This window comes from Microcaecilia unicolor, chromosome 2 (assembly GCF_901765095.1).
Source record: "Microcaecilia unicolor chromosome 2, aMicUni1.1, whole genome shotgun sequence".
NCBI classification, from domain to species: Eukaryota; Metazoa; Chordata; class Amphibia; order Gymnophiona; family Siphonopidae; genus Microcaecilia; species Microcaecilia unicolor.
In genome coordinates, this window is record NC_044032.1 from 571,550,258 (window position 1) to 571,572,817 (window position 22,560).

The 22,560-nt window shown below is 42.5% G+C and overlaps 1 protein-coding gene across 1 annotated transcript in view; it reads right to left on the bottom strand.

Annotated features, from left to right (window-relative positions):
* The window catches only part of LOC115461567 (cytochrome P450 4V2), a 170,193-nt gene that overhangs the window by 66,230 nt on the left and 81,403 nt on the right, over positions 1 to 22,560 (bottom strand). The window contains exons 3-5 of the mRNA XM_030191477.1: positions 22,101 to 22,186; positions 20,098 to 20,288; positions 11,961 to 12,030 (exon numbers count right to left, since the gene is read on the bottom strand). Coding sequence (XP_030047337.1) covers positions 11,961 to 12,030; positions 20,098 to 20,288; positions 22,101 to 22,186 — 347 coding nt within the window. The remainder of the gene's footprint in view (positions 1 to 11,960; positions 12,031 to 20,097; positions 20,289 to 22,100; positions 22,187 to 22,560) is intronic.

The following is a 22,560-nucleotide window of genomic DNA, read 5'->3' on the forward strand; positions in this document are numbered from 1 at the left end:
AAAAATAAGATATCTCTCTAAACACCTTTGAGGCCTCTAAGGTCCTCTCAAGGAGCATCATTACCTGCACCATCATCAAAAGAAATTGTGCGATGTGATATCCGCCAGCAAGCCTTCTCAGGAGTAGCCCCCACACTCTGGAACTTACTCCCACAGGGGCTACTTCTAACTCAAGATTACCTCTACTTCAGGAGGCAGGCAAAAGCCTGGGTCTTCTCATAAGCCTTTAATACTTGTGGTGATTGGCTATACACTTACTCCACCTCATACCCTGTAACTTAGACCAGTTCCTCATATCTTGTTCAACCGTAGAAAGATTTTGCCTTCAGTTTCGCCACCCATCTATTTATCCCAATTGTCTCTAAACCACCCATTGTGTCCCCATCTATCTATTTGCACTTGGTCCCTCAGCTAGATACAAAAGCATTATCATAGCTATGTCATTTGAATGTTATATTGCTTGCTTATTAGGTGGTTTCATTGGTATTATGCTGAGATCGTATTAAAACGATGTTATTTGATTATTCTTCCATGCTGTCTATTATGGTATTGCTTGTATTGTACTGACAATACATTTATAGAACATACAAACTTTTATTCATATTGCTATAAACCTTTACATTTAAAGTCCACTTTAAGACTAAGGAGATGAAATGAAGGAATCTGGTATTGTATTGTATTGGTACACTAAAGATAATCTCATTGATTAATTCCTGAAACCTAACCACAGTCTATAATATCAGATGTTACAGTCCATAAATATGTTCCCAGATCAGTGAAGATCAAGCTTTTAATGCTTCTAAAGTCAATGTCTTAAAGTATGTCAAAATATTATCATTTGCTCAGGGATATCCATAAGCAAACCTCCTTGATCAGGGCTATATAAAAAAAGCCCATAAGGGAATTCACCCTCTCCTCCACACTCCAAAGAATAAAGAGTTCTCCAAATCTTCTTTATCAGCAATAAAATGTACAGGTCAAACTCTGTCCTGTATATAGATCCATATTTCACCACCTAGCTTCCTTAGGAGGAACAGAGTTTAGACTAGGGACCCCCAGCCTGATCAGAGTTTTTTGACCGTTAAGGTTGTTCAGGCTGGGGGTCCCTAATCTGTCCTGGGTGAACTCTGTTGTTCCTCCTGAGGAAGCCAGTTGGCAAAATATGGATCTATATAGAAAATACATTTTGACCTGTGGATTTTATTGCTAATAAAAGAAGATTTGGAGAAATCTTTATTTTTTGGAGAGTGAAAGAGGAAAGGGTGAATTCCCTTATGGGCTTTTTCATATAGCCTGATCGAGGAGGTTTGCTTATGGATATCTACTATAATAAAACTCACCCTCAACGTTCTGAAGACACTGACGTCACTGCAGGCACTCAGACACCGGTTCGTAAGTTCATGATGGTGAAGCCACAACACTGACCATGTCTCCGTGCCCCGCCCTCGCGTCACATGTGATGACGTCGAGGGCGGAACAATTACAAAAAAACGAAAAAGAACGAACGGGGAGGAATAGGGAAACACGCGGAACGTGTTTCCCTACTCCTCCCCTTCCAACGAATCGCTGCAGACTGCCAAACAAAGAAAACTGCCCGAGGATGTGCCCAAACGAAGCCAACTCTCTCTACCCATGTCTCCTAGCCCCGCCCTCACGTCTAACGTTATGACGTCGAGGGCGGAGACATGGCCAGAGAGAGATGGCTTCAACCGATGAACCCTACAGTGACCACAAAGGCCCAGCTAACCTCCAACCACCCCTCCACAAATGGCCCTGCCACAATTGCCGTCGTCGTCGCCGTCAACGCCGCTCCCACCTCCACTCACCCCTCTCCGTCTGCCACCAGAACACCGGACAAAGTGGTGAGATACAGGGGAGTGGGAGAGGAGAGGGAGGACGGCCTGGAGGGCAGGAAAGGAGGGCGTGGGACTCGGGAGAGAGGGAGACAGCAACGGAGGGAGGGGGGAGCCCTTGCTAGCGCCAGTTTCATTTCACGCAGAAATGGGCCTTTTTTACTAGTCCTTGAATAAATGATAATATTTTGACATGCTTTAAGCCACTGAGTTTGGACGCATTAAAAGCTTGATCTTCACTGAATTGGGAACATATCTGTGGACTATAACATCAGAGTTATAGACTGTGGTTAGGATTCAGGAACTGATCAATGAGATTATCTTTAGTGCACCAGATATCTTCATTGCATCTCCTCAGTCTGAGAGTGGATTTTAAATGTGAATTTTTGGAATTTTTACAAACTTACAGTTTTTAATGTTGACAACAGTTCCAACTGATGAGAAAGGGTCATACTTTGGATTTTCTTTCTGCAAATGATTCATCTTTGATAACTTTCTGTAACTGGGAATCTCTGATTTGGTCTGACCACTTGAGCTGCAATTTTACAATGAATATTACTACTTCTGATTAAAAAAATATAATTGTTTTAGGAATAATAGATTGGGAAGGGGAAGGGTTGATAGTGTAAACTATTGGTCTAGGGTTATTCCTCAGCTGGAAACATTTGAGGAACATCCAGTTGCTTTACTATCTAATTGGAAACATTTAACTCAAAGAATATTAGATGAAATGGCTCCTGAATGTGCCGCTAAAGTCTCAAGAAGGGTTAATTCCCCTTGGTTTTCTGATGAGCGTTTAGAGCTTAAGAAGAAGTACCAAAGGCTGGAGCGTAGCTGGAGAAAATCTAAAAGTGAAGAAGAGAAGGATTTTTGGAAGACTGCTCAGACAGTATATAAGAAAGGCTTAAATTTAGCTAAAACAACATACTATTCTTAGTGAGTAGGGATTGAAAGACCTAATTTAAGGAAGTTATTTGCCCCCTGTTTACTAAGTCACGCTAGCTTTGAATGGGCTGTGTCGGCATTGCCGTGCGGCTTAACCAAGGGGGATTGATTTGTACAAGAAAATTTATAGTTGTCAAATTCTTCCATTTTAGTTCAGCCTTCTGAAGAAGCTTTGGCTAGTTATTTCACTTCTACAGTATATAGGGGTTGATATTCAGAACATGGGAGTTAGACCGGCTAACTCCCGCAGTTGGCGCTATGCCCAAATAGTCAATGCCGGGCCGTTTCCAGTGACAGGCACTGAATATCCGCTTTATTTTTGGCCAGTTTAAAGGCAACCAGCTAAGTCAATATTCAGACTGAGCCAGTTATCTTTAAACCAACCAAAGATATACCGGGTTTTCAAATGGCTAAATATGGCCTCGAAACCCAGATTAAAAATCGGCAGATAGCTGGTTATATCGGCTGATGTAACTGGCTAGCTGCTAACTGGGGATATTCAGTGGGGGATAACTGGTTATCCCCCCCTGAATATCAGTGGATAGCCAGTTAAGTGCTATTTAACCAGTCAGAAGCTGTTCTGACCGGTTAAATGGCACTAAATATCGGGGGGATAATATTACCAGAGAAGGTAGTGACCGCAGCTGGCCTTGCTGAGTTTAAAAGGGGTCTGGACAGATTCCTGAAGGAAAAGTCCATTGATCATTATTAAATTTGGGGGTTTTGCCAGGTTCTTGGGGCCTGGATTGGCCGCTGTTGGAGACCGAGTGCTGGGCTTGATGGACCTTTGGTCTTTTCCCAGCATGGCGGTGCTTATAAGTCATTTTAGACTTCAATGGAGCCTGATGTTAAGTTGGATACTGATTATGTGGCTTTTGCAGATATTCTTTCAGATAGACTGTGGTTTACTTTTGAACCTGTATCGTCGTCTTTCATATGTCCTTTAGTAAGTAGGCTATCTAGATTGGACTATCCCTTAGGTCTTGTTCCTTCTTACTTACTGAGAGATCCTTCTGTTGAGTTAACATGTTTTGCTTTGTTTGTCAATACTGCACTAAAGCTGGGTTAGTTTCCTTGAGATATTGGGAATATTGCTCTCACTCTTACTGTTGAACAGCTCTATGGGGATTTAACTTCAGTCTCTAAATTTGACCTATAGCAAATATTCCACTTCCTGCAAAGCTGATCGAGTTTGTAGTGGGTTCTCAGTTATCAAATTATATTGATGAACACAACCTCTTACACAGTTCCCAGAATGGTTTTCACTTGTTTCATAGCACAGAGATTTTGTAACTGTTTCTAACATCTGAGGTAAGACATGACATCTTTGTGCAGTGGTGGAGAGATGGTTATAATACAATTTGACAGTTATGCTGCCTTTGATACCGTAAACCATGATATATTATTGACTATATGCTATCAGAATTTAGTTTTAGTGGTTCAGTGTTTAACTGGTTTGAAACGTTTTTGAAAAATAGACAATATCTAGTTCTAAAGGACGTTTGTTTTTCATTATCTTGGGAATCTCCTTGTGGTGTTCTTCAAGGTTCTCCCATCTCCCCGCTTTTATATAATTTATATATGAGTTCTCTTGGTCAACTTTTGTTAACACCTGGTGAGATTATGCTGTCCTATGCAGATATTTTTTTCAGTTTCCTGTCGGTCAAGTTGTAGATTCTATTTCATATAAAATCAGTGGTTGTATAAAAACGATAAAAGACTTGCCTATCAGGGATAAATTAAAACTTAAGGATTCTGTTTACTACGGTGCGCTATCATTTAATAGTGTGTACTAAAAATTATCATACCCTGTGTAGACGCCCATAGGAATATTACGAGCATCTACATGGTTAGTGTGCGCTAAAAATGCTAGTGCGCTTCTAGCATGGCTTAGTATATAGGGCCCTTAATGCTGATAAGACCAAGATATTATGGTTCCCGATGGATTTAACTAAGATTCCCCAGACAACTGTGGGTGATGATGGATTTCAGTTTAATGTAGAAAGAACTTCTAAAGTTTTGGGAATGGTATTGGACTTATCTATGATGATGGGGCCACAGGTCAATAGTTTGATTAGAAAAGCTTATTTTAAACTTTTATTTTTTTTTTATTTTAGAAGATCATTTTAAGATTATTGTGCAGTTAATTTTATAATTACTGGACTACGGTAACTCATTATAGCGGGGTCTTTCTTCTAAGCACCTTTCCAAAATTCAGATGATTCAGAATTCAGCCGCTAGGTTAATATTGAGCCTGCAAATAGGTGGGAAAATGTGGGATACAAATACTACAAATAAATAAATAAATATTTCGGAAAACTTGCCTGGATCATTTATTGGAAACAATGCATTGGCTGCCCGTGAAATCTCAGGTTATTTTTAAGGCACTTTGCTAAGTGTTTAAAGTTTTTGAACAGTTCGTGTCCTGTAAATGGGGTTCCAGTTGGTGAAAAGTGTTGAAATCAAAGATGGTCTCTAGAAGATGTAACTAGTAGCTTTTCCATCAATTAAGAATATTCGGTTTAAGGCTGCTTATGCTCAAATATTTTTTTTCTTAGTTGATTGTTATTGGAACAATCTTCCGTGTGAATTACATTTAACCCATTAGTGCCCAATGTTCCCATATTTGGGAACATTATGGGAACATTGGGCACTAATGGGTTAATGAGGAATTATTATAAGTTTCACAAAGCCTTGAAAACATATCTGTTTACTAGGCCTGGGGGGGGCGTTAACTTTGTATTGTATGCAATGAATCATGCTTTCTTTCTGTATTTGTGTAATTCCTGATGTTCTGTTAGCAGCTTCTTATTTCATACTAATTGTAACTCGCCTTGAATCTGAATTTAGAGAGTTGACGAGAGATAAATCCTTGATAACATAACATAACATAACATAACATAACATAACATAACATAATATTACTATCTACCTCTCGGCTATAGCACAGCCTACACAGTTCCAGTTCTCTACTAAATTAATATTTGAAAGGTGGTATTACATGCATGTCAGAGTTCCTCTCTCCTCTCCACTCCCTCCCAGTTAGAAAGGTAAGAGTGAGAACAGCCTGCAGAACTGGTTCTCTGCCCCTCTACACAAGTAAAACTTTCTAGAATGTCTTTAAAGCCAGATTAGGCTTGTGATGCATAAAAGATTTCTGCAGCCTGAGAATAAACAAACAAAAAAATCCTGCATGGACTGCTTCGATAGCACCTTCAGTTTCTATTTGAGCCCTTCCCAGCCCTAATCTGTGTACCTGCATGGAAGGAACCCGAGGTTGCCTTTGGCAGTGTTTGGAATGTTAGAGCATTTCACTGACTGGGGCAAGAGGAGAAGCAGATAGCCAGTTCAGTAGTCAGAGGGAAACTGCCTCTTCAGAAAGGGATAGTGCCTCAGTGAAGAGGTTATGTGGGAGAGAAGCTGGTGACTCTTATTTACAAAGGCTTGATCTCTGAGTAGCTCTCCCATGGGCCATGATAGCTGTTAATCTATAGGAAGATCCTATATCCATGGGTAGTCATAGGACCCCTTCCTCCACACTCATATACACAGAGCTTCCTCTCACATTTGACTGCTGGAGATGGGATCTCCTTAGCTTGTGATACCTGATTCTAGCCTTAAAGTGGTCAGCGTCAAGGGTTTTATATTCTCTTCCTGTTGGAGAATAAGTTGTTTGGTTACCTGGGGGAGGGGGCTGTCCTTAAGTAAAACCATAATTAGAGGAAAGCACAGCATTCAGGGTCCTCCGTGATAAAAAGATGTGAATCTGTTTAAACAATATTTCTTTTTTCTCTAGACTGTCTCGTTCCAGGCAGCAATAAGCAGTGGCTCCAGATTGAGTCCTCCTGTGTTGGATGGGTCGAACCTTCCAGGTAACAGTAGGCAGAGGAGAGAGGACTTAAACATTCTATGGAGGACCTAACAGCTCCTGAACAGGTTAACAGCTGGTGAGTCTTGCATGATGGAGGTTAGTAATGCTAGGAGTTTTTTTTGCTTGGATCTTCCATATTGCCTGGTCAGGACTAGTTCAAGACAGGGTGTCAATGTTTCAGTCATACTTCCTGTATACAGGGCTATCTCAAAAAGGTTGTGTGGTTTCATCTTCTGCAAGAGTAAACTATCTTTGGAAGAAGTCTTTTTTTTTCTTTTTTACATTACATTAAAAAGATTTTATAACCCACAATTACCATTCAGGTTCAAATAAGAGCAAATAATCAGTAACCGGGAATTACATCAAAATACAATTTTGTATAAAATCAGCACAACAACAATTAAAAGACACCAACTAGAATGACATCAGATACTCTAAGATCATTACAGGCCTAATGAATATTTTCTAAACAAAAGAATTGTCAATAGTTAAGCAAAGATAATCTGTAGTTCCCATAATCAATAAAAGGAAGAGCGTTCCAGATTAGTCCTGCCTGATAGCCCTAACAATTTATTAGATTTTATGGATTTTGGCAATGGAAATCCCAGCAGTAGGTTCTCTTTCTCTTATCCTTGAGTTATGGAAATGATCTGCTATCTATGTAGGTTACTCTCCATATAAAAAGTTATAAACAAAAACACAAACTTTAAAATGTAACCTAGCTTCAACTGGGAGCCAATGTAATAGTAGGGGAGTTACTGAATCATATTTAGATGCAGAACAAATCAATCTGACTGCTGAATTTTGAACCAACTGAAGTTGAGATTTCTGGGTACAACCTAAGAAAATAACATTACAATAGTCCAACTCTGAAAGGATTAAAAATTGAATAACAGGTCCATTTGTAGTTCAAAAAAACTTTAACTGCTCTCAATGTTTTCAGGAGTATAAATGAGCTGCTAATAATCTTATCTATTTGATTTCTCAACATGAGAAGACTGTCCACTTCCACTCCAAGAATTCAGGAAGAATTTGCCAATTTATAATTCAAATCTGATAGCCGTAAAGTCGGGTACATATCCCACAAATCAGGTTTCCCAATCCAAAGAAATTTTGTTTCATTCAATTTCAGTTTATGAGAAGTAACCCAATGCTCTATTAATTCCAGACAATGTAAAAACAATTGAGCATCACGTTCAGTCTTAGAGAACGGATGGAAATCAGTTAATGTCATCAGCATAAACATAAGATTGTTGTTCTTCTCTGGAACTACCCTTAAAGACTGCATCAAAATGTTGAATAGGGTGGGAGAGAGAGGTGAGCCTTGACAGACATCACAATGAGTCCCCTAGGACTTAGATAGTTCTCCTATTTTAACCACATAAGATCTTGTGTCTAAAAAAAACCATGAAACCAACTATTTTGAATTCCAAATCCATGCAGGATATATAGCAATAACATAGTAACATAGTAAATGAATGACGGCAGATAAAGACCTGTATGGTCCATCCAGTCTGTTCAACAAGATAAACTCATTTTACATGGTATGTGAGACTTTATATGTATACCCGAGTTTGATTTGTCCTTGCCATTCTCAGGGCACAGACCGTAGAAGTCTGCCCAGCACTCTTCTTGTATTAAGTTCTGAACCTAATGTCGAAGCCCCTTAAAATTTACACTCTAGCCCATCCCTATCTATTCAGTCACAATCAGGGCGTACACCGAAGACGTCTGCCCAGCACCGGTTTTGCTTCCCAATTACCGGCATCGCCACCTAATCTCTGCTAAGATTCCGCAGATCCATTCCTTAAAAACAAGATGTGTTTATCCCAAACATGTTTGAATTCCATTACCATTTTCATCTCCACCACCTCCCGCGGGTGATGGTAATAACTGGTGGTCGGCCAGTCAAAGGCACTAGTAAGATTAAATTGTATGAGACCATCCCTGACTCAACATCCCATTGAAAATAGCAATCAGAGAGCCCAACATTGCTTTTGTACTGCACCCTTTTCGGAACCCAGACTGGGAGATATGAAGTAGCTGAAATTTATATAGCTAAGAGTCCAATTGGCTGGTAAACCCATCCTTCCATGATTTTTATCAGAAAGAGGATCAAGAGTTTCTGCCAGGTACTTGTGACCTGGCTTGGCCACTGTTTGGAAAGCAGAATACTGGGCTAGATGGACCATTGGTCTGACCCAGTATGGCTACTAATGTTCTGAGGCAACTGGATGATAATTGGTAACATCAGAAACATCACCCTTTTTATTCTGGAGTGGTGGAGTAGCCTAGTAGACTTTGATCCTGGGGAACTGGGTTCAATTCCCACTGCAACTCCTTGTGACTCTGGGCAAGTCAGTTAACTCTCCATTGCCTCAGGTACAAATAAGTACCTGTATACACTATGTAAACCGCTTTGAATGTAATTGCAAACAAATAACAGAAAGGCGGTATATCATTCTCTTTCCCCTTCAGTATAGGTGTCAAAACAATTTTGACTCCAGTGGGGGGGGGGGGGGGGGGGGGGGGGGGGGAGAATGCCAGCTGCCAGATGACTATTTATCCAATCTGAGACAACAAAAAGAAATGATGGGGAAATAAATTAAATTTCATCAGAAACTAGACAAGGGTCTAAAACACAGTTAGATTTATCATATTTTGAACAGTAGTTATTTAATATCATTAGGTAATGGCAAGTCAAACCAATGCCATATGTGATCAACAGGACAAGCCAAAGGATCTGAATCTCCCAATGTAGGATACTGATTTGTAACTGGTAACTGAGACCGGATACATTCTGCTTTATTCTTAAAATATAGAGCTAACTCAACTGAACTAGGGAATATGGTCTCATTATTATATATATCAGTACTGTTCCCTCTAAGCTGAGCAGGAGTCCTCCTACAGTCCTGCCAGCGGGGGGTGCTGTTTCATTATATTTTCAATAGGCAAGCTCTGTAGGACTCCAGGGAACCTGCCTGTCCCTGACACAATATAAAGCACCACCACCCATTGGCAGCAATGAAGTTGGAGGACTCCCACTCAACTTAGAGGGAACAGTGGATATCAGACCATCAACATTCAGCAGAGAATCTAAAAAGTTACTCTAAAAAGTTATATAACTTCTTAGGATCTAAATGATCCAAACCAGTTTTAATTTATAGTTTTTAGTCACTATTTCCAATCATTCCTATTGGCCTGGTAGGGGCATTTTCTCCATTTCCTCTCTAATTTACAACAAACACTTCAGAAAAAGTAGCTCAGAAGTAAACCACTGATCAGATTTCCTACAAATTCTTGTTTTCAATTTATTTATTTATTGCATTTGTATCCCACATTTTCCCACCTTTTTGCGGGCTCAGTGTGGCTTACAATATGATATGAATGTTGGAAGTACAATTTGTTACAACTTGGTTATGGATTACATTGTGAAGAGTTATGCGAGACAATCAAATTATTGTAGAAGAATATAACAATGGATCAAAGCCTTGAAACATTGGAAGGAGACAGCGAGAAGCTAAAAGGGCATTATGTGTGGTATACATGTTTCTGTGAGTAAAGGTATGAGTGAGGTGAGATTACGGGGGGTGAGAGTTCAGAAGTGGATGTATTGATGCATTAGTGAATAGTGAGTGTGGACTTTATGTGTTTTGGTTCTTTCCGTAAATTTTATCAAAAAGATGGGTCTTCAATAATTTGCGGAAGGAGGTTTGCTCGTAGATCGTTCTCAGGTTGTTCGGCAGTGTGTTCCAGAACTGCGTGCTCATGTGAGAAAAGGTTTAATTTAATTTAATTTAATTGGTGCAAGTTCATTTAAGACCTTCTCACTGGGAGGAAGTGACGTCGCTGCAAGAAATGGCTGCTTAGCCGTCATACTCCTCCTGACCCAGATGCCACCAGCTATCATTAGCGTTTTGATTCCATGCTATGATTCCCACAGGTGAGAAGTACTGTTGATCAAGAGGAGTTCATGGCGGAGAGAAAAGGGAAGCCTGATCTAAAAGTTTTTGCCTACCACTCTGCAGCCGGAAGCTGAGCACGGTTTGATGGCGCTGGAGGCCCTATCTTAGTCAAACGACGATATTCGGCTGGCAGGCCACAGAGAGCTATGGGGCTGGATAGAAGAGCTGAAAGCGGCCATGCTGTCCTTTCAACAAGAGTTACATCAAGATATCAGCACTCTTAAGACATGGGTCAAAAACTAAGCGATTTTGAAGAAAAAGTGATAGACCATGAAAGTGAGCTGGAGGCCTTACATAGTACACGTACAAACACAAAGCACGAGGAGCGCCTACTCAGAATTGAAGCTGGCGAAAACAGAGTGTGCCATAACAACCTCCAGGCCCAAGGGGTGATGGAGGTGGAATGGACTCCACAGATCAAGCACAGATGAGAGTTATTGTCACCAATTTTTGCTTGTTGCTGAGCCAAGCTGTGAGCTCCAGGAGATTGAATTTGAACGCATGCATCAAGCCCTGGGGCCCAGAGTGGGGGACAGACCTAAAGATATTGTGGTGTATTTTCTGAGATTCCCCTTAAAGGAGCACATTTTGAAGGTGGCATGTCAAGTGGGACACATTACCTAGGAAGGCTCTAAGATGGAGTGTATGCTGATGTTTCAGCGCTGACCCTGAGAAAGCACTGTAAATTGTGAGATATAATGCACTGTATAGCCTCCCATGAAGTGCGATATTGATGGGTCTATCCATTTGGTCTGTCTTTCACCCGCCAGAATATGCAACATAAGGTGGTCACGCCAATGGACGCTCGAAGAGTGCTCTAAGAAGCAAAATTGTTGTCGACCACCGAGGACAACGATCAGACCGCTTTTGTAGGTTCTCACCAGCAAGAGAATACACAACAATGGAGGCGGGCAACCCAGAAAGGGAGGCGATTTCAGCGCAATTCAGATGGACCATCTACAGCTTTAGATCAACCGGGCTGAGGCTTCACCCAGCTGCAAGTTGGGTCTTTTCAAATGTAATCTGGTCGCTGTTATATATGTTTAGTAAGAACATCTTATTAGCAGCAAAACAGTTACTATTAGTGGCAGTTTCCAGGTTCAGTTCTGTGATGACTTTGTAAGCAATTTATACAAATTAGTTAAATTGAAATGGAGTAAGTGATCCTCTGAAGTGGGGAATATTTAGCTGCTTGATGGGGAGGGGAGTGAGGGGGAGCCTACTGTGAGTGCAGCACTTCCTTTGTAGGCCCTTGAGTACATGGGCTCTCATATGAATGGGGAAGGGGGTGGGGTTTATTACCAGAATGGAATTTTTAAAACTTACTTGTAGACAGCCTGGACATATTCAGAATCACTATTGCTCTGAGCGTAGATTTTCTTGCCCATGGCAGTCTCTAGAGAATACGGAAAAACAAAAATTAGAAGATATCTAGGAGAAGTTTAAGCGAGAATGGATCCTGTAAATGGCTCCTTCTCTAAGAGACAATTTACAGTATTCAGCTTTCTCACTAGGACAGTGTTTCAAAATTAGTGGATTTATTATAATGTTTACTAACAGGCTCATTTTCGAAAGAGAAGGGCGCCCATCTTTCGACACAAATCGGAAGATGGGCGTACTTCTCAAAGGGTCGCCCAAATCGGCATAATCAAAAGCCGATTTTGGGCGTTCTCAACTGCTTTCTGTCGCGGGGACGACCAAAGTTCACGGGGGCGTGTCGGAAGCATAGCGAAGGCAGGACTGGGGCGTGCTTAACACATGGGCATCCTCAGCCGATAATGGAAAAAAGAAGGGCGTCCCTGACGAACACTTGGACTTTACTTGGTCCTTTTTTTTTTACGACCAAGCCACAAAAATGTGCCCTAAATGACCAGATGACCACTAGAGGGAATCGGGGATGACCTCCCCCTTACCCCCCCAGTGGTCACTAACCCCCTCCCACCCTAAAATTTTTTTTTTTTTTTTTAATATTTTTTTCGAGCCTCTATGCCAGCCTCAAATATCATACCCAGCTCCATGACAGCAGTATGCAGGTCCCTGGAGCAGTTTTAGTTGGTACTGCAGTGCACTTCAGGCAGGCGGACCCAGGCCCCCCCTACCTGTTACACTTGTGGTGGTAAATGTGAGCCCTCCAAAACCCACAGGAAACCCACTGTACCCACATCTAGGTACCCCCCTTCATCCCTAAGTGCTATGGTAGTGGTGTAAAGTTGTGTGGAGTGGGTTTGGTTTTTTGTTTTTTTTGGGGGGGGGGTTGGGGGGCTCAGCACACAATGCAAGGGAGCTATGCACCTGGGAGCTTTTTCTGAAGTCCACTGCAGTGCCCCCTAGGGTGCCCGGTTGGTGTCCTGGCATGTGAGGGGGACCAGTGCACTACGAATACTGGTTCCTCCCAAGACCAAATGGCATGGATTTGGTTGTTTTTGAGATGGGCGTCCTTGGTTTCCATTATCGCCGAAAACCAGGGACGACCATCTCTAAGGACGACCTAAATGTTGAGATTTGGGTGTCCCTGACCGTATTATCGAAACGAAAGATGGACGCCCATCTTGTTTCAATAATACGGGATTCCCCGCCCCTCTGCGGGGACGTCTTCGAGGACGTCCTCAGGAAAACTTGGGCACCCCGTTTGATTATGCCCCTCCACATCACCTTTCATAACCAATAGCAAAGCTGTTAATAAAATAAAACAGGGATAAACAAAACTGCAGAACGTCACCATACAATTGATGTGAACAAGCCTAGAGAAGATACAATAGGAGACATCAAACTAGAGCTAGGAAAGAACTGTTAAAAACCTGCAAGGCACAATCCAGCACTGCACAGATCAGCTCAACTGTTCAAAAGCCAAATTCATAGAAATATGTCTTTAAACCAATTTGAAACTTTTTATAAGATTTTTCCAATCAGAGGAATGGGTAGAGTTCTATAAAGTGGGGGTCAAGAAGAAAACTGTGAATGCCTAATTGAGTCAATATAAGAATGAACCATGGCTTGAACAGAGGAAGGTTCTCACATTGGGAGCAAAGGGAAAAATACTGCTCTACAATGGTGTTCAACAGTGGCCCCTAGAGACCTTTAGGACAGCCCCCATTGTCTTTCTGGGTTTTTTTTTTCCCTGCTACTCTTCCTCTTTACCCAGCTCAAGACAGAAAGGGGAAAGTGAATAGGAGGAGGTGGGGCGCTGCAGGTTAAAAATTAATGAAGGATCATAGGGGAGAGGGAGAGGGATAGTGTATAGTGACTGAAAATCAACAGATAACAGAGTAGTATGCTCACCACCTCACTGTGAACATATAACTCAGTTTGAATATCAGCCTGCAAGCACCTAGATTTGAAAATTTGCATGTGCCATATTCTTTTTCTAAAACATGCTCCCAGAAAATTTTTATTCTCTGTGTAAGAAAAAGTATGCTAGTTCTCCAACTTAATTGTGCGCTTTCATCAGTGCAGAGAAAAGATAACTCTCATACGTCCCTCTTATTCAAGTAAATTGGGATTTATTGGTTTGCCCTTCCCCTGGCAAGATAATATGGTAAACCTGTAATGACAATATCTAACAGGTAAATAAATAAAGGGCTTTAGTATTTAATTGGATCACACCAAGCATCATTAGGAGCTAAATTTAACATATTTGTTAAATTCTAAAGGTAAAAGGAATGGCAGATAGAAAAGACACTTCCCATTTTTCATATGATGATTTTGATTCAATTAACAGAAGCCACATTTAAATCCATCTACTAGATATCATTCTGCAGCACTTCAATAGCTCACTAACTACAGACTGATCAATTTTTTTTTTCATTCTTGATGCCAAAAGCCAGCCCAAAATCTGAATTTGACCTTGTTTTGGTTTTGGCCGAAAATACCGGTGCATTTTTGGCTGAAACTGAAACTCTGTGCTAAGTACCCATAGTGTTTCCCCACCAGCATTCCCAGCTCCCTCTTCCCCTGTACAGACATGGGCCCAACCCCCTTCCTCACTTCTACCTCCCCCTCCCCTTCCCTCAAAACAAGTACACCTGTACCCAACCACAGGTCCCTCCAGGCCTATCTTAGAGTCCCTGGTGGTCTAGTAGCTAGTCAAGGCAGGAGTGATCCCAGTCATTCCTTCCAGTCCCATCTCCGTCATCAAAATGGCTGCTACTGTATTGTGAGACTGCTCCTGGAAGTTGGGACAGCCATTTTGAGATTGTAGTTTGGAGCCGGCATGGGCAGCAGCAATCATAAGTACTTTCCATACTGGGACAGACCAAAGGTCCATCAAGCCCAGTATCCTGTTTCCAACAGTGGCCAATCCAGGTCACAAATACCTAGCAAGACCCCAAAAAAGTAGAAAACATTTTATGCTGCTTATCCCAGAAATAGTGGATTTTCCCCAAGTCCAATTTAATAATGTTCTATGGACTTCTCCTTTAGGAAGCCGTCCAAACCCTTTTAAAGTCTACTAAGCTAACCACCTTTACCACATTTCCTGGCAACGAATTCCAGAGTTGAATTACACGTTGAGTAAAGAAACATTTTCTCTGATTCATTTTAAATTTACTACTTTGTAGCTTCATCGCATGCCCCCTAGTCCTAGTACTTTTGGAAAGCGTAAACAGATGCGGATCAGGCGACCCTCAGGGGGAATGCTGGCTTCGGCCTAACCCCTGGTAAGCCTTTCCTCAGCTGAGAGGTGCCCAGCTCTACCACCGGCTGCCTTTCAGGTGCTGTGGAGGACTTGCAGCTCATCTGCATATCCTTACAGCCTTCTCCGGGGTAACACCCAGGTCCACTCCGATCCACTCAGGGCCTCCGCTCTAGGTGCCCAGCGCTCCCACCAGGTGCTGTGGAGGACTTGCAGCCCTTCTGCATTTCCTCACAGCTTTATCCGGGGTGACTCCAGTTCCACCCCGATCTTCCCAGGGCCTTCGCTCCAAGTCCACAGAGTTTCCAGGTGCTTTTTGGCTAGGATCAGGCGACCCTCAGGGGGAGGAATGCTGGCTTCGGCCTAACCCCTGCTAAGCCTTTCCTCAGCTGAGAGGTGCCCAGCTCTACCACCGGCTGCCTTTCAGGTGCTGTGGAGGACTTGCAGCTCATCTGCATATCCTTACAGCCTTCTCCGGGGTGACACCCAGGTCCACTCCGATCCACTCAGGGCCTCCGTTCTAGGTGCCGCGCGCGGGGCACTTTTCTCTTTACATCTAATCTTCTTCCTAGTTGCTAAAGTACCTCAGTCATTTATGGCCCCTATTCACATTCTCTTCCTAGCCCTGTCCCTTCCTAATCTTTTCCCTCACCCCCTACCTCTCTCCGCTACAGGAACTCACTGCCCATCCAACAACTTCATCACCTCACCTTCTCTCCTACCCTCTTCCTCCCTCTTGGCTTTTAATCTCCGTCTCTTTCTTCCCTCCATTTTGCCTTCCCCATTCCACCTAAATACCTCTCGCCTTCGATGCCTTCGTGGCCACACCTCTCCTACTCTCCTCCGCCCTCTTTTACTCCTTCTCTTACTCTCAGCCGGTGACATCAATCCCAATCCTGGCCCCCCTCACCAACTATTATCCCAACTCTACAGATCTCACCGCGACCTCTCTAACCTCATCTCTATTTCTCTACTCCTCTCCTCTTCTTTGCCCTTCTCTTGCGCCCTATGGAATGCCCGCTCTATCTGTAACAAACTCGCCTATATCCAGGACCTCTTTATCTCGCGTCACCTCCATCTGCTCGCCATAACAGAAACCTGGCTCTGCCCTGATGACTCTGCTTCAGTTGCAGCCCTGTGCCTTAGCGGTTATCTATTTTCACATACTCCTCGCCCTGCTGGCCGCGGGGGCGGTGTTGGACTACTTCTCTCTCCCTCCTCCAGATTTCAACCCCTTCTTCCACCTCAATCTCATTGTTTTTCTTCCTTTGAAGTCCACTCTATACGCCTTTTCTCTCCTCTGCCTCTTCAAATAGCGGTCATTTATCGTCCCCCTGATAAGTCCCTTTCATCCTTTCTCAGTGACTTTGACGCCTGGCTTGCCTTCTTCCATGATCCTTCCTCCCCCTCTCTCATCCTTGGTGACTTTAATATTCCTGCTAATGATCCTTCTAACTCTTATATTTCCAAGTTACTCGCTTTAACGTCCTCCTTTAATCTCCAACTATGCTCCACCTCCCCCACTCATCAAAATGGTCACTGTCTTGATCTCATCTTCTCCTCCAACTGTTCACCCTCTAGTTTCCTTGCCTCTGATCTTCCCTCCTCTGATCACCATCTTATAACTTTCACACTTAAATCTCCTCCCTCCCAGTCCCGTCCTATCTTATCTAATTTATCTAGGAATCTTCACGATATTGACCCTTCATCTCTATCCTCCCATGTTTCAAACCTCCTCTCTACTGTGGCACCATCCACGTCTGTCAACGAGGCTGTTTCTTCTTACAACAATACTCTATCCTCTGCCTTAGACACTCTTGCACCTTTGATGACCCGCCCTGTAAGGCGTACAAAACCCCAACCTTGGCTGACTTCTAATATCTGCTACCTACGTTCCTGTACCCGCTCCGCCGAACGCCTCTGGCGGAAATCTCGGGCCCTTGCTGATTTCTTACACTTTAAGTTCATGCTGACCTCCTTCCAATCTGCTCTTTTACGTGCCAAACAGGATTATTATATCCAACTGACCAACTCTCTTGGCTCTAATCCTCGACTTCTCTTCACCACATTGAACTCTCTCAAGGTGCCCCCTCCCCCAACTCCCCCTTCATTATCTCCTCAGACCCTTGCTGAATTCTTTCACAAGGTTCAAAAGATAAACCTTGCTTTCTCTACCTCATCACCTCTCCCTCCACTAGTCCGTTCCCCTTTCTCTCCTTCCCCTCATTCCCTTTCCTCCTTTCCTGAAGTTACTATTGAGGAAACTACACTTCTCCTTTCTTCCTCAAAATGTACCACCTGTTCCTCTGATCCCATTCCCACCCACCTTCTTAATGCCATCTCTCCTGCTCGTATTCCTTTTATCTGTCACATTCTCAACCTCTCACTTTCCACTGCGACTGTCCCTGCTGCCTTTAAACATGCTGTGGTCACACCTCTCCTTAAGAAGCCTTCACTCGACCCTACTTGTCCCTCTAATTACCGACCCATGTCCCTTCTTCCTTTTCTCTCCAAATTACTTGAGCGTGCTGTTCACCGCCGCTGCCTTGATTTTCTCTCCTCACATGCTATTCTTGACCCACTACAATCTGGGTTTCGCCCTCTCCACTCAACCGAAACTGCGCTTACTAAAGTCTCCAATGACCTATTACTGGCTAAATCCAGAGGTCAATATTCCATCCTCATTCTTCTTGATCTTTCCGCTGCTTTTGACACTGTCGATCACAGCATACTTCTCGATACCCTGTCCTCACTTGGATTCCAGGGCTCTGTCCTTTCCTGGTTCTCTTCCTACCTCTCCCTCCGCACCTTTAGTGTTCACTCTGGTGGATCCTCTTCTACTTCTATCCCTCTGCCTGTCGGCGTACCTCAGGGTTCTGTTCTTGGTCCCCTCCTCTTTTCTATCTACACTTCTTCCCTTGGTTCATTAATCTCATCCCATGGCTTTTCCTACCATCTCTATGCTCATGACTCCCAAATCTACCTTTCTACCCCTGATATCTCACCTTGCATCCAAACCAAAGTTTCAGCGTGCTTGTCTGACATTGCTGTCTGGATGTCTCAACGCCACCTGAAATTAAATATGACCAAAACCGAGCTTCTCATTTCCCCCCCCCCCCCCCCCCCCAAATCCACCTCCCCGCTCCCCCCGTTTTCTATTTCTGTTGATGGCTCTCTCATTCTCCCTGTCTCCTCAGCTCAAAACCTTGGGGTCATCTTTGACTCTTCTCTCTCCTTCTCTGCTCATATCCAGCAGATTGCCAAGACCTGTCGTTTCTTTCTTTACAACATCCGTAAAATCCGCCCCTTTCTTTCCGAGCACTCTATCAAAACCCTCATCCACACCATTGTCACCTCTCGTTTAGACTACTGCAATCTGCTTCTTGCTGGCCTCCCACTTAGTCACCTCTCCCCTCTCCAGTCGGTTCAAAACTCTGCTGCCCGTCTCGTCTTCCGCCAGGGTCGCTTTACTCATACTACCCCTCTCCTCAAGACCCTTCACTGGCTCCCTATCCGTTTTCGCATCCTATTCAAACTTCTTCTACTAACCTATAAATGTACTCACTCTGCTGCTCCCCAGTATCTCTCCACACTCGTCCTTCCCTACACCCCTTCCCGTGCACTCCGCTCCATGGATAAATCCTTCTTATCTGTTCCCTTCTCCACTACTGCCAACTCCAGACTTCGCGCCTTCTGTCTCGCTGCACCCTACGCCTGGAATAAACTTCCTGAGCCCCTACGTCTTGCCCCATCCTTGGCCACCTTTAAATCTAGACTGAAAGCCCACCTCTTTAACATTGCTTTTGACTCGTAACCACTTGTAACCACTCGCCTCCACCTACCCTCCTCTCTTCCTTCCCGTTCACATTAATTGATTTGATTTGCTTACTTTATTTATTTTTTGTCTATTAGATTGTAAGCTCTTTGAGCAGGGACTGTCTTTCTTCTATGTTTGTGCAGCGCTGCGTACGCCTTGTAGCGCGCTGCGTACGCCTTATAGCGCTATAGAAATGCTAAATAGTAGTAGTAGTAGCTTCACGTCTACCCGTTCCACTCCACTCAATATTTTATAGACCTCTATCATATCTCCCCTCAGCCGCTTTAGCCTTTCCTCATAGGGAAGTCGTCCCATCCCCTTTATCATTTTTGTCACCTTTCTCTGCACCTTTTCTAATTCCACTATATCTTTTTTGAGATGCAGCGACCAGAACTGAACACAATATTTGAGGTGCAGGTGCACCATGGAGCAATATAAAGGTATTATAACGTCCTCATTTTTGTTTTCCATTCCTTTCCTTATAATACCTAACATTCTATTTGCTTTCTTAGCCGCCGCAGCACACTGAGCAGAAGGTTTCAACGTACCAATGACGACACCTAGATCCCCTTTCTTGGTTGGTGACTCCTAACGTGGAACCTTGCATGACAGCTATAATTCGGGTTCCATATCACTTCTGCCCATGCCAGCTCCAATCTCAAAATGGCTGCCACTATCTTGAGACTGCTGAAGGAGTTCACAGCATCCATTTTGATGATGGAGACATCACAGGCAGGAGTGACTGAGGATCGCTCCCGTCCTGACTAGCCACTAGACCACTAGGGACTCTAAGGTACAGCAGACAGGCCAACGGTTGGGTCCAAACAGAGGAGGGAGTGGAGGCTGTTATTGCTCTAGGGGGAGGGGAGTGGGAGCAGAGTTTGCTGTGGTTCAGGAGCAGGGCAGTTTCATTTTTGGTTGAAACCAAGTGGCAAATTTGAAACAACAAAAAAAAACAGTCTCAGTTACCCACTATCACTATTTCAGTCACAGAAAGAGTAATCACTTTCACTTACCAGAGATTATGTCAAGGGCACAAAGTGTGACATCCATAAAACAGTTAAATTTGCCTTTATCAAGATGCTGTTTTAGTTTAGCAACCAGCACGCTGGACTGTTCATTCATGACCTCTAGAAACTCTGAGAGAATTGCGAAATGGAACGTTGGAGTTAACATCTTTCTCCTGGAACGCCATTTTTCTCCAGTGCTATATAAAAAAAGATGGTGTGTACTAATCAGAAATGTGGGCTCCTATTATGGATTAATTATTATCTTTATGTATATTTATAAAATCTGCTTTGTGCCTTAAGGAAAAATGCTGACTATCAAATGGAATTTTTTTACTGAATTGTTTATGAAATTCAACGATGTTTAATTTGCAGAGAACACTTGCTATTACTTTGTCCACCATTACATGTTCATCACTATATTGTCAGAACATTACCTGCAAAAGATTTTCCAAAATAATGTTCTTGCAAAAGATTTTTAATCTTTGGCTGGAAAAAGAAAATATAACCAATCTCAATCTGTATATTTACTGCAACAAAAATAATCGTAAAAGCTCAAAATTGACAGCTGTATTAATGAAGTGCTTTGAGAAAGTCCTAGTTACAGCACAGCACAGCTAAACATAGAAGAAAAGTAGTACATAACAGAGTAATTTATGTTCTAGCTCTACTATTTTGTTCAAGTATATCCTAATGTTTTGGGACATGTTCAATACCATTCCAACTGGGCAACAGGAAAGAAAATCAACGTCTACACTTAAGAGAAACTAGTATTTTGGGGGAACTAAAGGCAGTGAAGAACTTGATCAGAGACAGGAGAAAGCAGAGAATTGGGCGTGAATGCTACAGGGATGAGGGCTGTAAGGAGAATAAGACAGGTGAGAGTCAATGTTCAGTTTTTAATTTTAAGAGATTTATATGATAAAGATGTGTATTTTCAAAGCACTTAGACTTACAAAGTTCCATAAGCTACTACGGGCTTTTCGAAAGAGAAAAACGTCTAAAAAGTGGAATAAAAAGTAGCATTTGGACGTTTTTCTCACAAAAACATCAGTATTTTCAAAACCTATTTTTAGTCATTTTTCTATGCTGTTCATTTACAGTGAATTCAAATCTCAAGGGAGAGTGTTAAGGGCGGGAGTTGGCCATTTCTAAGACTTGGATGTTTTACAGCCATAATGAAACAAAACAAAAATGCCCAGGATTAAAACTGTTTTGAGCTGGACCTGTTTTTAGAACAAATAATACTCCCCTAGTGGTCACTGACCCCCTCCCACCCCCACCCCCAAAATGAAAAAGAAACAGTACACACCAGCCTCTATGACAAGCTCAGATGTTATAGCAGTCCTAGAAAGCAGTAAGCAGGTCCATGGAGTAGAGGGCCTAGGCCCATAATCCATCCACTTGTGGTGGAAAGTGTGAGCCCTTCACAACTCACCAAAACCCTACTGTACCCATATATAGGTGAAACCTGCAGCCATAAGGGCTATTATAGTGGTATGCAATTGGGGACAGTAGGTTTTGGAGGGCTCATTATACAATATAAAGGAGCCACAGTGAGATGTGTAATTGGACCTTTTATGTGAAGTCCACTGCAGTGCCCCCTAGGGTGCCCCACTACTTTCCTAGGATGTTTGTGTGCCCAGTCTACTAAAAATGCTGGCTCCTCCTACGTCTCAATGACTTGATTTTGTGCGTTTGTATCTTTTTTTTTTTTTTTTTCAAATAGACCAAAAAGAAACACACAGAGCACAAACACATCTAGCAAATAGCCATAAAAAAAAGACTTTTTTTCTAGTTTGAAAACAGTTGTTTTCACTACTCGATTTTTGAACATTTTCAGCAAAACATCCAAAGTTGGATTTAGATGTCGTATTGAAAATGCCCCTCCACGTAATTTTGTAAGTCTAAGTGCTCTGAAAATGAGTTCCAAAATGTTTCAGCTTTTACAAGGAGCCCCTAAAAAGCTTAAAAGAGCAGGAGAGCAAGACTTCATTCTTATATTAACGTACCTCGTTAGTAGTCCTGTGCCAAGCCAAGGCTCTAGAAATTTGTATACATAAGCCTTATCAATATGTTTGGAACTGCTCAGAACATCCTGTGAAAAACGAAAATTGTTTGGAGGTTATAAAGGTTAATAATTTTCAGTGAGCTCATCATGAAGACATTGCAACAAAGAACATAATCAAATGCTACAATAATTCACTCTGGGAATTGCTAAAATATACAACTTCAATTTACAATTCAATTGATATTAGACAGGTAATCAGTTTATTCAAGGCTGTAGGTAAGTCCATAGGAGCCAACTTTTCAAAATGATTAGGTGTGCTGACTGAACGTAACCCAATATTCCCCCACCACCAAAAAAGAAATAGACTATATTCACCTTTCTTTCGTTTTGGTTTTTTAAAATATATTTTATTGCAATAGTCAGATAAAACATTTAGAGCAATACTAAATCGAAAATGAATG